Source organism: Carettochelys insculpta, chromosome 31 (genome assembly GCF_033958435.1).
Source record: "Carettochelys insculpta isolate YL-2023 chromosome 31, ASM3395843v1, whole genome shotgun sequence".
In the NCBI taxonomy this organism is placed as follows: Eukaryota; Metazoa; Chordata; order Testudines; family Carettochelyidae; genus Carettochelys; species Carettochelys insculpta.
The window spans coordinates 3,038,631-3,054,582 of record NC_134167.1 but is presented as its reverse complement, the minus strand read 5'-3'; the positions used below and the strand labels follow the sequence as shown (position 1 = coordinate 3,054,582).

At 40.8% G+C, this 15,952-nt stretch overlaps 1 protein-coding gene across 1 annotated transcript in view; it reads left to right on the top strand.

Annotated features, from left to right (window-relative positions):
* Positions 1-316: 316 nt before the first annotated feature.
* Positions 317-15,952, top strand: part of ADAM28 (ADAM metallopeptidase domain 28) — a 51,198-nt gene continuing 35,562 nt past the window's right edge. The window contains exons 1-6 of the mRNA XM_074982015.1: positions 317-455; positions 7,734-7,846; positions 9,594-9,670; positions 11,953-12,031; positions 14,003-14,079; positions 15,271-15,463. Of these exons, the coding sequence (XP_074838116.1) occupies positions 404-455; positions 7,734-7,846; positions 9,594-9,670; positions 11,953-12,031; positions 14,003-14,079; positions 15,271-15,463 (591 nt within the window). The 5' untranslated portion in view covers positions 317-403. The remainder of the gene's footprint in view (positions 456-7,733; positions 7,847-9,593; positions 9,671-11,952; positions 12,032-14,002; positions 14,080-15,270; positions 15,464-15,952) is intronic.

Here is a 15,952-nt window from a genome sequence, read left to right as displayed (position 1 = left end):
ACATACACAATCCCGACTGACAGTGTATAAAAAGGAAAGTTGCCTGCATTGTAAGCAGCCATGCCTATTTTCTATCTCAAAACAAAAACAGCTTTAGACAAATCCAATCCCCTTTGGCGACGGGCAGCATGTCTGTGAAACCATTTGAAAAAAGTAATCCATGTATAATCACAATTCAAGTGACACCAGTTAACTGGCAAGAACTTCCGCATGCAGTGGCGTTGTTGTAACTTGAAAATTGTGCAACACCTTTAGTAAACACTTCCTCATCTAGGAACAAGAATAAAGCAGAAGGACTCATTCTCTTTCCTTCATTGAAGAAAGGCAGGATAATTTGAAGTAGGGGAAAGCTAGAGGCTAATCTTTCTATAAGCAAGGGGGCAGCTTTCCAGGCTCCGCTGAAATGATTAAAGTGCTGCTTATTTCTGCATTTTTGCTCCATTCTCAGCATCAAGGTAAGTTTTCCCCTATTTCATCAAATCGTTTTCAAGTACAGTGGCAGATAAGTTTCTATAGCTTTTGTGAATTTGTAATTACAAACAGGTGGGGCCGATACCGAAGACCCATAATTGTACCTGTTATATTCACAAAAAAACGAAGTCAGTTGAAGACATTGGTTTTTGTTTTATTAAACTAAAGTTCAAAATTCATCTTTAAAATTCTTAAGAAAGAGATTAGTAAAGAAAATATTTAGCTAATTGAATCAACTGAACACCGACTGTTTAAAGCCTACCAAGAAATCTGTTCCAAGGAAGTGAGAAAGAAGTTTGTCAACAATGGTCTGAGATTTATTCCAATTTTTTAGTTTTGAATATTTACAGCATTTTAAGAAATAATGTTATTGACATGATCCAGAATATAATCAAGTAGTTTTCTCTTAATATTAAATCCCTTCAAAGTATAATTATTTAACCATACTCTACATGATATGCCATGCATTGGCAATTAATGTGGCTATTCTTGCTTGCTGTTTGAATCACCCAGGAGCAGATTTTCAGACCATGACGTGCAAATGTACAAATTTGCATATGCAATCCGTGGTCCCTTAGGCATATAATTCTTTTCTGGGCATTCACATATTCGGAATAGAATTAAATGGATTTGTGTTCACAATAATATGCATCTGTTTGTGAAGAGTTGTAAAAACCTACCCTTTCAGATTTTCTATATATTTTCCTAAGTATAACAACAGTATTAGTTCCTGATTTAAGATGGTTGGTAAATTGCAGTATTTATGTATGCCTTATCGCCAATTTTGTACCTGTTGTAACAAATGCAGAACACATTTCTTGCTTGGAAAAACAAAACAAAACCCAATAAGTTAAAGTAATGCCTCAAGCAAAACCTAATGGCATCGTACATTCAGTCTGAAGAATTGATTGTAGGAAACTGAGAAACAGTACAAAACTTAACTGCTTATTTAACACTGCCAGATCTTGTAACTGAGCAGTCTTATATGGAACAAATACCAAGTATACAAACACAAGGTGTTTAGACAGTGAGACTTGTGTTGACTATAGCAAAAGTCACATTTAGCTCAGGATATCTAGCTATAGCCAACCTAATTCGGTAAACTAAGCCTGTAATTTGACTTGCTAAAATTAAGCTAAATGTGAATCTGCAAAAGGCCATGTAGGTTAGTTCTCCTGTCTCAGAGGGGTAGCTGTAGCCTTATAAACAAGCAGCAGCCCTGTAGTGCCTTAAAGACTTCTACCTTTTTTGTTAGGCTCTAAGGTGCTACAGGACTGGTTGTTATTTTCCTGTTCTAGATAAAGCCAAACTTGGTGCTGTGTCAACAACTCATTCCCCGATTTGTGCACCCTCCCAAAAATATACCTATTATTCACTGAAAAGACCAATTCATTCCACTGGAACTCCATACAATAGGAAATATTCTCAGTCAGACATATTGAATCTTTTTAGTTCTGGACCCTCAGGACCTGCCCAGTGCCAAGAGAATTTGCTGAACCACAGGAGGTCAATATTTAGTCTAGCAGCATTACCAATAGTTCCACTGCTTACTAGGCTCTTAGAAGGCACTTTGAGGTTAAATTCCAGCAAAATAGCAGCACAGAACACATAGCCAAGACTGGTGACTGTAAACCAACTTTATGGGACCATGGGAAACTTGGCCACACCTGATAAGTGGACATGTGGCTAACTAACAATTCTGACCCACGGATGTTGCCAGACCAGAGACTGCCAGACTAGGGAGGTTCAACCTGTAATTACAGAATCAGACCCAAAAGGGAGTAATAGTCATGCGTGCTCAGCCTTTTTGACAATGCTAGAGTCACAATGGGAAATGCTGGTTCTTGATGCTTAGGAAAACCTGGCCTTTATTTGTGTGGTTCAGATAGGGGCTCACCTATTTTGAAATTCAGGTCCAAAATGTAGGTGCTGATCCCTTGAAAATTTGTCCCTTAGTGTAAAATTCATCCCATGCAGCAGAATTGAAGGGGGCTTAATGGCCAACGGTGGGAGTGGAAGAGGCTTACTACAACTAATTATAAAGCACAAAGGCCTTGTGATGCCTCACAGGCAGAGTGTGATTTTTAGGAACTCTGCGCACCTTCAATGCAAGTCATATGTGCAGAGCACTTCTGAACATCAGGTCACAACACACTGATGCTCTTCATGAGAAGAAGTCTTTTTCTTACCCTCAGTAAGCTCCTCACTACCACAGACTCTCTCTCTCACTTACATCACTAGTGCGCAGAGAGTCACCAGACCCACGAATGTAAAGGGAGATGAAAAAAGGTCATTTGGATCAACTGATATCCCCCACTGCTACATCACTGGCACACATATATGTCCCCTGCCTCCGGTATATTTCCCAGTCCATGTCAAATGCTGCCTACTGCAGTTAGTCAAACCTGTCACTGAAATAGAAACTTTCCATGAGAATGTGCCCATCGCACCATAGTTTCAGGTTTTGAAATGAAGCGCTTTGACCTTTTCAGAGCAAAGCTCTTCAGATGTACACCTTGAAATGCCATTCCCTTTGAAAATGGGTTTTGTTTTTATAGTCTAAATTACAACACAACAGAACATTTTAAAACATCAGGATCAAAGCAAAACATTTCAACTTTAACAAAATGGCAGGTTTTGTCTGACCCCAAACTCCCCTCACCCCCATGTCATTTTGTGGGAAATTTGGGGGGAGTTGTGTTTTGTTTTGTTGTGTTTTCGTTCCAATTTGAACCTAGGAGCTGCAGTCCCAGATTCCAGTCCTGCATATCTTGCCTATGCCTATTCACTTGAGTGAGCCAAATTGATTCCAGACATAGAATCGTAGAATACTAGGGCTGGAAGGGACCTCAAGAGGCCAGTGAGTCCAGCCCCCTGCCCTCATGGCAGGACCAAGTACTGTCTAGACCATCCCTGACAGACATTTACCTAACCTGTTCCTAAATATTTCCAGAGATGGAGATTTCACAACCTCCCTAGGCAATTTATTCAAGTGTTTGACCATGCTGACAGTTAGGAACTTTTTCGTAATGTCCCACCTAAAACTCCCTTGCTGCAGTTTAAGCCCATTGCTTCGTGTTCCATCCTCAGAGGCCAAGAAGAACAAGTTTTCTCCTTATGACACCCTTTTAGATACCTGAAAACTGCTATCATGTCTCCCCCTCAATCTTCTGTTTTCAAAACTAAACAAGCCCACTTCTTTCAGCCTTCCTTCACAGGTCATGCTCTCTAGACCTTTGCTCTTTCTTGTTGCTGTTATGGACCCTCTCCAACTTCTCCACATCTTTCTTGAAATGCGGTGCCCAGAACTGGGCACAATACTCCAATTGAGGCCTAACCAGTGCAGAGTAGGGCCAAAGAATGACTTTTTGTGTCTTGCTCACATCTTTTTTTTTTTTTTTTTGCAACAGCATCACACTGTTGACTGATGTTTAGTTGGTGGTCCACTCTAACTCTTAGATCCCTTTCTGCCATACTGCTTCCTAGACAGTCACTTCCCATTCTGTATGTGTGAAACTGATTGTTCCTTCTTAAGTGGAGCACTTTGCATTTGTCTTCATTGAACTTCATTCTGTTTACCTCAGACCATTTCTGCAATTTGTCCAGATCATTTTGAATTATGACCCTATCCTCCAAAGCAGTTACAACCCCTCCAAGCTTGGTGGACTACATGATATCCAATATATAACATCTCTGCTGCAGAGAGATTAAAAACTTAAGTTGGAACCTGATTCAAGTGAGTAATTCTATTCAACACAGCATTTAGCATGTTGCTTAAGCCGAATTGCGCTTTGTCAAGGCCGTTCACCTTTCTGACACTTCACGTGCAGAAGCTGGGGGCTTGCAAGAAACCTTAAAAATTCATTGCCTCTACTGGCTTCTGATTAAAAGCTTCCCAAGGTCACAGATTCTCTAACTTTGGGAGTTAACTGCCAACACCCAAGTGAGATAACCCTACTTTAAAACCCCGGACGACACACTTGGGATACCTCCCTGTGGGGTAACGCCAAGCTCTTAACCCTCCCTTAGAGAGATTAAAAACAAGGAGGAAGAAATTAGTCTGTAATCTGATAGCTGACCTTTCATTCTGAGGCATGTCTATACACAAACCTCTCTCTAGGCCACAGGAACCAAATCATTACCTTAAAAGGTGATTTAACAACAAATCAAAAAAAGTATACCAATAAAGTGATAAAGCGTACTTGTTTGCTAGAAGTTATAGAGCAACTTAAAAGAGCGTTAGGCTAAAGCACAGAAAATTACTTCCCTGGGATTCAGGTTAGAAGTTGCAGAGTTGGGTACATCAGCCAGCCTCAGAAGTCCTGCACCTAATCCAAAATAAACTAATCTGGATTCATCTGACTGAACATTTTCCTTTCTACTTAGATACTGGTATGCTCAGATCTCCATGTGGCCTGGATATTTACTAAAATCCTTAAGCCTGTTTAGGCTTAAAAATCTGGTCTCTTTCTCTTCTAGCCACACAAAAGAAAAACCCTCAGTAGTTAACTGCTTTAATTCAAAAGATCCCCCTCTCTCTTCCCATTGGCTCACCTAGCTGCTTGCCAACAGAGAACCCACTCTCTCTCGGTTTAACTCTTTGCAGGCACTCATTCATGACACACATATTCAAGTATGTGTCTAAAGACTTCCTTGTATTGTGGCCTCAGACAGAATCCCAGGACTGCAAGGAACTTCAAGAGGTCATCGGATCCAGCACCATGTAAATTATCCCTGACAAGAGTTTATCTAATCTGCTCTTAAAATTTCCAATGATGGACATTCCAAAACTTCCCGAGGCAGTATATCCCAGTGCTAAACTACCCTGACAGTTAGGAAGTTTTTCCCCTAATGTCCAACCTAATTCCGCCTGCTGCAGTTCCAGCCCATTGCTTCTTGTCCTATCCTCAGAGGTTAAGGACAATTTTTTTCCCCTCATCTTTTTAACAACTTTTTGCGTACTTGAAAACTGTTCTCTCGATCTTTCCTTTTCCAGACTAAACAAACGCAGTTCTTTCAATCTTCCATTTGTCCAGCTACACACCTACCAGCAAGGCTACCATCCTCACCATAGTCCCCACCTATACCTACTCACCAGCCATGTGACAGCCAAAGGCACATCCCTCACAGAACTAACCATCCTAGAGTTAACAGTCAGTGCAGCTCTGAAATGCCCCCAGTGTAAGCAGGTGCCTATCAAGGTACAGTCTGACCCATAAGGAGAACTACAGTTCTCCCATGCATTGGAGGCAACTGCTGAGCATTGCAAAATGTGCACATGCCGATGTGCTAACATGAGGCTTGCTAATTACTCAAACTGTGTTCTTGTATTTTGGCAAGGGTGGTTAGTTATACGCACATCTGTTCACAGTGAAGAGTAATGTCAGTCAGTCATTACCAGAGTTTCATACCCTCAGGGCCTTCTAGCATTTAATTCAGCCTGAGCTTGGATATTGACAGGGCTTATGTCAATCACAGGAAAAATTAAATAGCCTCAAGAGGAGTTAATTAGTTTTGTCCAACCCAATGGCCAAATTAAGGTACCTGCTTTGTTGGATAAATATATTCTGCAGGCTGATACTTGTGCGTATGCAAGCACCTGAATGAGATCTGTGAAACAAATTCCCCCCCTCCTCTCCACCTCAACAGTCTCCTTTGAAATTTTTCTGACGCTGGCCAAGGTGTTTTGGCAAAAACTCGATTTTTTCCTCAAACAAAGGAAAACGAAAGAAAACAAAAACAATCTTTTTTTGGCAAACCCTTCTGCTTCATTGATAAGCCATGTTCCTTAGAATATTTTCCACTTACTCTAGCAAAGATGGGCAGAACAAAATAGTTATATCCTATGCTTGGCCTCTTGGGTTTTATTCTTAGCACTGGCAGTGACTCTGTGCAACCTTGTGCAACTTACCCTTTCTATGCCTAAGTTTACCCACCTGTAAAATGGCGGTAACAAAGATATGTCTCACACTGATGTTATGTGAATTAACTATTCATGCATAGTGCTTGGGCATCCTCAAGTGAAAGGTGCTGTTTCAGCATAGGCTTTTAATATTAATGAGGGCAGGCCTCAGTATAAGAGTGCAATATCATTCCTGCTATCTCCTCTGTTCCTTTCAGTGGCCAACATCACCTGGGCTGCATTATGCAGGATATCAGATTAGTTGACTGTAACAGTTCCTTCTGGTTTTAAAATCTATAAATCCCTGTTTTGGATTACAAATGTCTGCATACCACACAAGTTTATTGATCACAAAACTGTTGGTTGGAAGTGTTTTCACAGTGAACACCACCTATTTCATAGTGCTATACAAAACCCCAGTAAAAAGTGTGAGCAGGGACTAAGGGAGGACAGAAAAGGAGAGGGAAAAAAGACTAAAAAGCAGAGAAGAGAGTTTTCAATGATCACATGCACCTAATCACACCAGGTAAAATATCGTGGGTGAAACATGTCTAGAGGAGGATTAACTGGACCAATTTCTGTGAAAAGAATAGTGTAAAAATAATTCTGAAGGAGGAAACAGATTGTTCTCAACTAGCCGTGACTCCTGTGATCCTCAATGGTACAGGGAAGCTGGTACCGTCAGGTATGCAACACCATTGACATTTTTTGTTGACACAGCATACCAGAAAGAACGTCTGCAAGAATGAATAATAAATAGACCCCTATGTCGGTATAATTTATACCCACGGATGTGGATATCCTTGGATATAAACTGATGTCCACTGAACTGTGGTGCTTACTTGGGAACTGCAGTAGCCAAAGGAGCAGAATATGATGCTGCAGTTCCTCTGGTATGGCTGTACTGCCCCCCCAGTCCTTCCATGCAGCTGCTTCTCCTGTCTGGGGTCTGTGGAGCACTGCTGCAGGATGGGATTAAGAGTGGGGCTGTAGTCAGGGAACATTACTGTGAGGGTGGGGTGGGTACGGTACCATACTTCAGAGTTAAAATCTACTTGCACCACAGGTGAATTTAATTACCATTCAGGAGGAGTTCTTTGTTAATTTGTACAACTCTCTGTAACAGAGCCTGGAAATCATTAACTCCTCAGAATCACCTAACCTGATCTGCATCAGTTGCGAAACCGTGAATGCAAATGTACAGGCTAATCTTGAAAACTGAGCCCAACGTGTTGGTAGAAAAATACAATGTTAAGAACAGACTTCTGAGACAATACAGTCTTTAGAAATTGGAGACTTTTCTAAAAATTAAAGGAAAAACCATTTGTTTTGAGCAACTTTTTTTTTTTTTGCGCCCTAGGGTCTGCACGAGAGGAACTACCTGGGGTGGAAGACTACAAAGTGGTGTTTCCCCAAAAACTACATGTTTTTCATAAACGAGATGTAGCAGGAAGCCAAAATCCCAGCAATGGGGTAAACAAGGAGATGTTTTTCATTTGTTTGAATGAGAGTGGGATAGTTTAGTCTTGGATCAGAATGTTCTTAATTTTCAGGATTAGTTTGAGCTGATGTCTCAATCTAGCTTATGGAAGAGAATAACTAGACTGTTGAGTCTTCTCCTGCAAGGGCAGGCCGTAAGGCTGACAGAGTGACGGTGGGTGTGAAAGCGTAAGTGTGTTAGTTGGTCTCCTCTTAGCTCATGACCATCTGGTTATTCATAGTGTAAACCAACTCCTCGGTTAGCACAAAGGACACTTTTTTGCTGAAAAGTGCATCTAATAGTGGAAAACAGAGGAGAACGGCCAACCATTCCAGACCGAGATCTCAAATATGATGCCCATCTCCACTCTACCTGTTGGAGGTGAAACAAATCCATGGCTAGGGTTCAGGGCAGAGTTATATTCCTAGCTCCACTGGTTGATGTCTCCTTCTCCATCTGTAAAGTGGGGCAGTGAGACTTACCATCCTTTATAAAGTACTTTGAGATCTAGGGATAAAGGCTGACCACAGGAAAGCATAAGCACAATGCTTACCTTCGAGCACTTTAATAATTGCAATAAATTCTTTCATACCAGCATTCCTTCATCCAGAACTCTCAAATAACCGACATTTTAACCATAAATTTAGTTATATTTTCCATAAATACAGTATAGTGAAAGTAAATGCCAATAAATACAGTCTAAGTTAGTGTACAATACTGCTGTTGTTGGTAAATAAAGTACTCTGCATACATTTGTTTCTGAATATCTATTCTTGTTTTTCTTTAGTGTTATGCATTGCTAGGTATACCTCTCTATTGTCCAGAGTATTTGAATATAGTAGACCCACGAGACACACCAACTCGACTCGCGCGTTTCTCATTTTAACGTGAGTCGAAGGGGACCCCAGCAGCAGCTCCAGCCACAGGAAGCTGCCGGCCAGGGAACCCCCAGGCATTGAGAGAGAATGGGAGCTGGTGGAGCAGAGTGCTCCATCAGCTCCAGCCTGAGGGAGCCACCGCTGGGGCTGGTTCTCAGCCTCTTTGCTGCTGGGGATTCCCCCTGCCTACGCAGCTGCCTGGGGCTGGAGCTGGTGGCCCCATCCCCACCTCAAATTGCATGAAATTTGGATTATGCCTGGTTCCCCAGGAAAGTAATTTGTGCACAAGGTGGGGGTCTACTGTATTCAGTAATCTCCTGGTCCCAGGGCTGCCAATATTAAAGAGTTGACTTTATCTCTATTATTGAGATAGTGCCTATGAGTCCATTAAGATAAGGGTCTTTTTGAAATAGGAACTGCACAAAAAGGGAGTAGTTGATGGTCCCTTTCCTGATGAGTTTCCAATCTAAGCAGACAAGACAGAAGGGGAAAGGGCTGGAACATGCCATTGGCTTCAGCTAAGGCAATTCAGATACTTGAAATTAAGAATATGCTTAGGTGTTCAAATGAACAAGATTATTCAGATGCTTAAAGTTAATCATGTGCTTAAGTGCTTTCAGAACTGGATCTTCAGTGATGCACTGTCTCCTGTTCAAGTCAGCAGAGATGTACATGCACCTTTGAGAGCAGACTTTATATTTTATAGTTCCAGTAGTTAATATCATTTAAAAACAGACAGACACTTATTTTAGAACTATCAGAGGGCTTATTGTCATAAGGGAGCTGGCATCTCAAGATGAGTAAATTCACAGTGAGGCTGTTGCATATTATTATTAACTGTATAATGCTCAAATATTTGCAGAGAAAATACGATGACAGCATGCAATACGAAATTAAAGTCAATGGAGAGAAAGTGATACTTCATCTAGAAAAAAATAAGTAAGTTTAATTGCTTTGCATTTCTTATAACCTGATTGCTCTCTATTACCCAGACCACAGGAAACAAGTCATGTAGGACATAGGTTTCAAAAGCGCATGGGGCTTAGACTCCTAAGAGATGGCAATATTTGAAATTTTAACCCTCAGGTGTCATGGTGATGGCAGCAGAAAGAGAACCTGAATAGAATCCAACAGAATCAATGGCCCTTGGGTTGATCCTGGCTAGCATGACAACCCCAAAACAGACCTAGGGCATTGCTATAATTATAAAGACAAGAAGATGACATGCCACCTATTGCTGTAGTGGTTTCCGCTCTCTTTTGGATTCTAAAAGTTTGGTTGCAGCAGACATCACATGTGATTTAATGGAGGGCAAGTCACTTCCCCCATTGGTGTCTCAGTTTTTCCATATGTAAACTGCAAATACTACTGACTTACTTTCAGGGATGTTGTTTATTCATATTGGTAAAGAATCCTAAAATCCTCAGATCGAAGAAATTACAAAAGTGCAAGTAGGTAGACAGACAGCTAAATAGGATAACACTGGTTAGGTTGGTTACCACTATTACTTCTGTGACCACTGTAACTACTGTTACTGCTCATTTATGAAATTGTACTTTCCCACACTGTTAATTTTGTTCTCTTTTGCCTACTCATTTGTCTAAATTAACCTATTGTTTATTGTTTAAATGCTAGAATATATGATGTGTGTGTCAGGGAGTGTCTTTCATTATGTTTGTTCTGTGCCTAATGCAGTGGAGCTTTGATTCCTGTTGAAGGTGAGGGGAGTGGCGTAAGCTCTCTTAAAATGGGAAAACATAATACAGATCGCATTTCTTAAATCCAGTACTTTCTCATCTGCCAACATCTGTGGCTGGGTAGGACCATGGATGTTGCAGGACCAGAGTACTGGGGCTGGACTGGCATCCATGGGGTTGTGAGGGCTGGAGTGGTGTCTGTCAGCATGGCCGAGGCTGAAGCTGGAAGCCCCATTGATTCTGCAGCAGCACAAGCCCAGGGCCCGAAGCCCCTGCCAGAGTCCCTGCCTGCCCTGCTGCAGTATGGGGAATGGGGTCAGAGCCCCTGTCTGCCAGAGCACTGTCACTGCCCTGGGGTTGTGGGGACAGGGGACAGAGATCTGTGGCAGCCTGAACAGCCCAGCTGGGGCTGGAGTCTCAGGGGACCATGCAACTGGGGTCTCCTGAAGAAGCAGCCCTGGACCACCCCAGGTCCAGCAAATTCTGTCATTTGGGACCTGTTCGGTCGCAACCAGGTCAAACCAGGGAGCTGGAACCTGTAATGGTAATTCACAGAAACGGCACCATTAGAGCACCTGATAGTGTTAATAATGAGAAGCGGAAATAGGAAATGTATCCTGGTCTGAGGAGCTGAGTCTATACACAGAGTACATGCCAGGTACATGCCTCCCCGGGCAAACTCTCCACCAGAGCATCTCTGGCCAGTAGATGAGGAAATTAACTAGTTTACCTCGTCTGGGCACCTCCCTCTGGCCAGTGTCTCATCCACTTGTGCTCCCTGCTCTAGTCTGTGCTCCGATTATGATCTGCCTCCCTCACAGGATTGTCTGTATCTAGCCCCCTCTCTCAGGGGCAAGCCCCTCTTCCCTGCGGTTGAGATCCAGTGCTAGCACTGCAGCCGTGGCGCCTCCCCACCCCCATGTGGGCAGAGTGCTCACCCCGCTGCAGAAGAGGGAAACACAGTCCTCATGCATAGTATCAGGGCAAGCCACAGGCCTGCAGGACGTAGGTTTCCCACCACTGGTTTAAAGTTTGAGAAAGTTATGAATAACTGCAAACAGAAGGTAATGCAAAGTATTGACCAATCTCTGTGTGTGTGGGCCTGTACAAAGATTGGCCAGATATTTCATTGCTCTTCATGTTAACCAAAGTGTGTGCAATGACAGGATTTCATATTCACTTTGGACTCATGCAAATGACTCCACAAGGTATAGCCCCAGAAAGAATCATGCTCATGGATGTATTTTAAAAAAGGGATAGTGTTACACTATCAGTAAGAGGTTTTTTTTATTAATACAATGGATGGGCTTTGAGGTTTACTTTAGAAATCTCCCTTTGTTTGGATGATGATCGTGAAGACACTTAATTGTCCAGAAGCCTTGATTCTTTAGTCTTTTGATGCTAAAAATAACCTTATGAACATTAGTGTTTCAAAAAAGGTTTGAACCTCATATGATTACTTCTCCCCATGATTACACCAGCATAATATTAGCTTGAACAACAGTCCCATTGTATTCTTTCCAGGGATCTATTTGCCAAGGACTACTCTGAAACTCATTACTCACATGATGGTCGGGAAGTGACAAGAAGCCCTGAGATCAAGGTAACTAACATACAAAGGCCCTTCTACCTATGTATAATCACATGGGGCTCCATGTGGGATTCACAGCCACGTGAACAACAGCACACTCTCCACCTTAATGGAAATTTAGGACCAGACTGCAAGTTTGCCTCAACAAATGAGTGAATGAGGTTGTGTTTCTTGACCTCAATGGAACTACCTCAATGTGCACCACTTGTGAATCTGAACCAGAGTATTCTTTGTAAAAAGAAAACACTTTTCATATTTATTTGATGAACACTCGCTCCTCCTCTGGGCCGGAATTCCCACAGAAAAACAAATGGGGCCCATTGAGACTAAACATTCTATGGCTTTATCTCATAACTGTGCTCCTTTTGTGAAACTTTTGTTTTTCATTTTAAGAGCCTTATCTCAGTCAGATCATGGAATGAGAAACACACCTTCACTCACACTCACCTTGCCTTCCACCCACACAGTAGATGCTTTAAGGTATTACAGGTTATTCCAGATGGCTTCTTTGGACCATGACAAAGTTGTTACTTTTTACAAGCACAAGGGCAGTCCCTATGCAAATTCTTTTTTAAATTAACTGGATGTTTGTGGGTCTTGACTCACTGAACTTAAAAAAAACCCTCATATTTTAAGTCTTTGTTCTTTGTAGGGATTTTAACAATTACAATTTGAAATGCAAAAATAAATATTCTTTGTCCTGGAGGAGCTTAGAGGAACAACAGAAATTTGGAAAGGTAAAACCTGCGTAAGGGCTTTTGGATTTCTCTTAAAATTACAGAAGCTAGTCCTCATTGTTCTATTTCTTTCTCTCACCAACTGGAAGCTTGCATTTGGTTAAAGATTATTTAAACAAGGCATGCCACACTGATACCACTATCTGATATGAGGTATGATCGAGTATTCTAGCTTTGCTGATACTTGTCAGCAGTCTAACATTTTTCAGCTTAACTTGCATCAGTGTGAGGTGTACAGCAATTGTTCATTATTTTCTCAAATAATGTTCCTTTCGTCAATGATTCCCCTGTTGCACAGAAGCTGATGTACTGTGATGAATGGATGCTAAATGGTAATATGAAACCCAGAACCCAGGATCAATAAAATAAATACATTTTAAACATGTTTTAAGTACTATTTCACAAGCCCCTATTGAAGAAAATTTTCAGTAATATTTTCAATAGCACAGATGTGAGTTAGACATCCCATTGAACCCGCTTGGCTCCACTGACGTTTATGTTTCTAAATCACTTAGACACCTTGAAAAATTTTATCCTCAAGCATGTGTTAACTATTAATCATTTTTCTTAGCTCAGCAAGAGTTGATCATATTAAAAGTGAGCAAATAATTGTGTTTTCCTGCACTGGGCTGACAGTGAAGGAATATAATTTGGCCCCTGATTCTGCAGAGAATTTAAGCACGTGGTCAACTTTAAGCATAGAAGTAATCCTATCCTTACTTCCACATTGAAGAGCTTAATTCTGAGAGCATGGGAAACATGTTTAAAGTTAAGCTCATGAAAAAGTGCTTTGCTGAATCAGGGGAGTTAGAGAGCAAATAGTCTTGGTGGCTCAAAGCCACTGGAAAAACGTCTCTGGAGGGGAAGGCCTGCCCTGCTTAAACTTGCCAAAGTTGGGTACCTACATGCCAATACCCCAACAAAGAGCTGCTGTAACTGACTGGGCAATTGGCACCTTTTATGTCCATTTCAGATAGGAGCTAACCCAGGTCAATTTCCTTTTGGAAACGTAGACAATGTTGGTAGAGTGGGTACCATTCTCCTTTCTGCCCAGAACTTTGTAACTTAGATTTGATATCAAACAAACAAAGATGACAATATTCTGATACCAACTATAATCTCTACGTATAACATATCCTCAGATAATAGAATAGGACATAATGCTACTGGTATAATTGGAGCTAAGCCTGTTCACACCAGCTGAAGATCGGGCTCAATATGACAATATATCATTGTTTCTTAACAGGACCACTGTTTTTACACTGGCCACATCCAAAATGATAATGACTCAGAAGCAAGCATCAGTGCCTGCAGTGGTTTGAAGTAAGATTGTAGCTAATGGTATACATAGTGAAACGGTGCACAGCTTCTTGTTCTCTTGCTATTTGTTTACAGCCCAAATTGCATCCAGTGCTATGAATCAGCAAGATGTCAAAAGTTCAGTTCTCGGAAGGGCGAAATCACTGTAAAAATGAAAATGAGTAGTTATCCTATCTAGTTCTATGAAAAACTTTATAAAGAAAGGGGGAAGAATAAGAAAAAGCTAGAGTGTATCAACAATTGTTTGGAGGAGGGAAGTTGCATATTTTCACTCTGTTTCTAATACTAGGTAGGAAACTAAAAGAACACCTATGTGCTGAAGGAAGTTATGGTGATAAGGCAGTAGGATGCTAAATCTTCTGACTCAGTACTGAACTACTGTTTGTATGACATTAGGTAGAACTGTGTTGTGAGAAATCCAGTTTTTGCAAGAAGACAATCAATTCAAAGACCTGTCCATTTGTAACCATCAAAGATTCCATTGCACGATTTGATGGGCCAGGAACATTAGCATTTAAACTGGTCAAACAATTTTAAAAGAAATATTTTTCCACATCAGAAAATGGAGTTCCACCCTTATAGAAATTTTCTGGTGGAAAAAGACTTCAGCAGAATTCTCTATCAGGAATACCTCAAGAGAATGTTTCCCTTCAAGTTAACACACTGAAATGACACATTCTGATTTCAGAATGTGAACATGTTTTATTTTGATCACAACATTGTCAAATGTCAAAACATATTGACATTTCTAATTTAAAATTATGCAGAGCTTTTCTTTTCCATGTTTTAATTTTTCTTCTTGATTTAGGATGAAAACAAATCTTAAAATACCTCTTTCCTATCAAACCAAATGGCCAGTTTTCATTCAAATCTCATCGTACAAAAGTAATGCACAAAATTCTGCTCTGTTGGCTTAATTTCAGTTTAAGTAATTTTACTTCTCTAGCCTAATTTCTCCAAGAACTCCATTGTGTCAAGGCATTCTTTATTTCCTGTTTTAAGTTGTTGTGAATTGGATGTGAGAACTATTACAATTCTACTATGTACCATTACAACTGGTGTGTAGCATAATCCCTATACTAGCTGAGAAAAGTGGTCTATAAATGTGAGAGTTACTATTCTAATAAAATACAACGAGTTCTCAAAGACCCTCAAATTCATTCTAATCTGATAGTTTTAAAAACAATATTTCAGAGGGTATTTCAAGAGCCGCGGTAAAAGATACCTTATCCAACCACTGAAGTTCACAGATAGTGAGGAACATGCTGTTTTTAAGTATGAAAACCTGGAAAATTCTGAAGGCCCCAAAACTTGTGGTGTGACCAACACAACGTGGGAATCGGAAGATCCTATCAAAAAGTCCTCTAGATCAAGCACCAGTGTGGAAGTAAGTACTAATCTGAAGATAAATTAAATCCCTAATTTCTGAGAATCAGTTTTTGTGAGCCTGCCATAAAGGGGTGCATTGTAGCATATTTTGAAAAGAAATAATTAGTTAGACCTACCCAGAAAGGTAATGGGAGATATAATCTTAGGTGTATTTAGGGATTCACCATGCTATTGCTGGAATAAAAGCAATCTACATTTCATGTTGCGTTTGCTGGGTAACTCCATGAGAGAATTCTATGCTTGTGACAGTGAACAGGCCCTTCATTAATGCAACTATTTATATGCTGCAACTGGAACTGCATTCCAGCCACGTGTACACAGACTGACATCTGGTGTCTGCTCTGAACTCTTCTCTGTGGCAACCTGTGCTCCTATCTCCAAGTTCCATGCAGGTTGCTTCACTGTATATTTGCTATTTTATTTGGGACCCAAAGCTAAGAAAGAGAACAAAATATCTGTTTTCAGTTAATTTGGTTTTTAATTAATT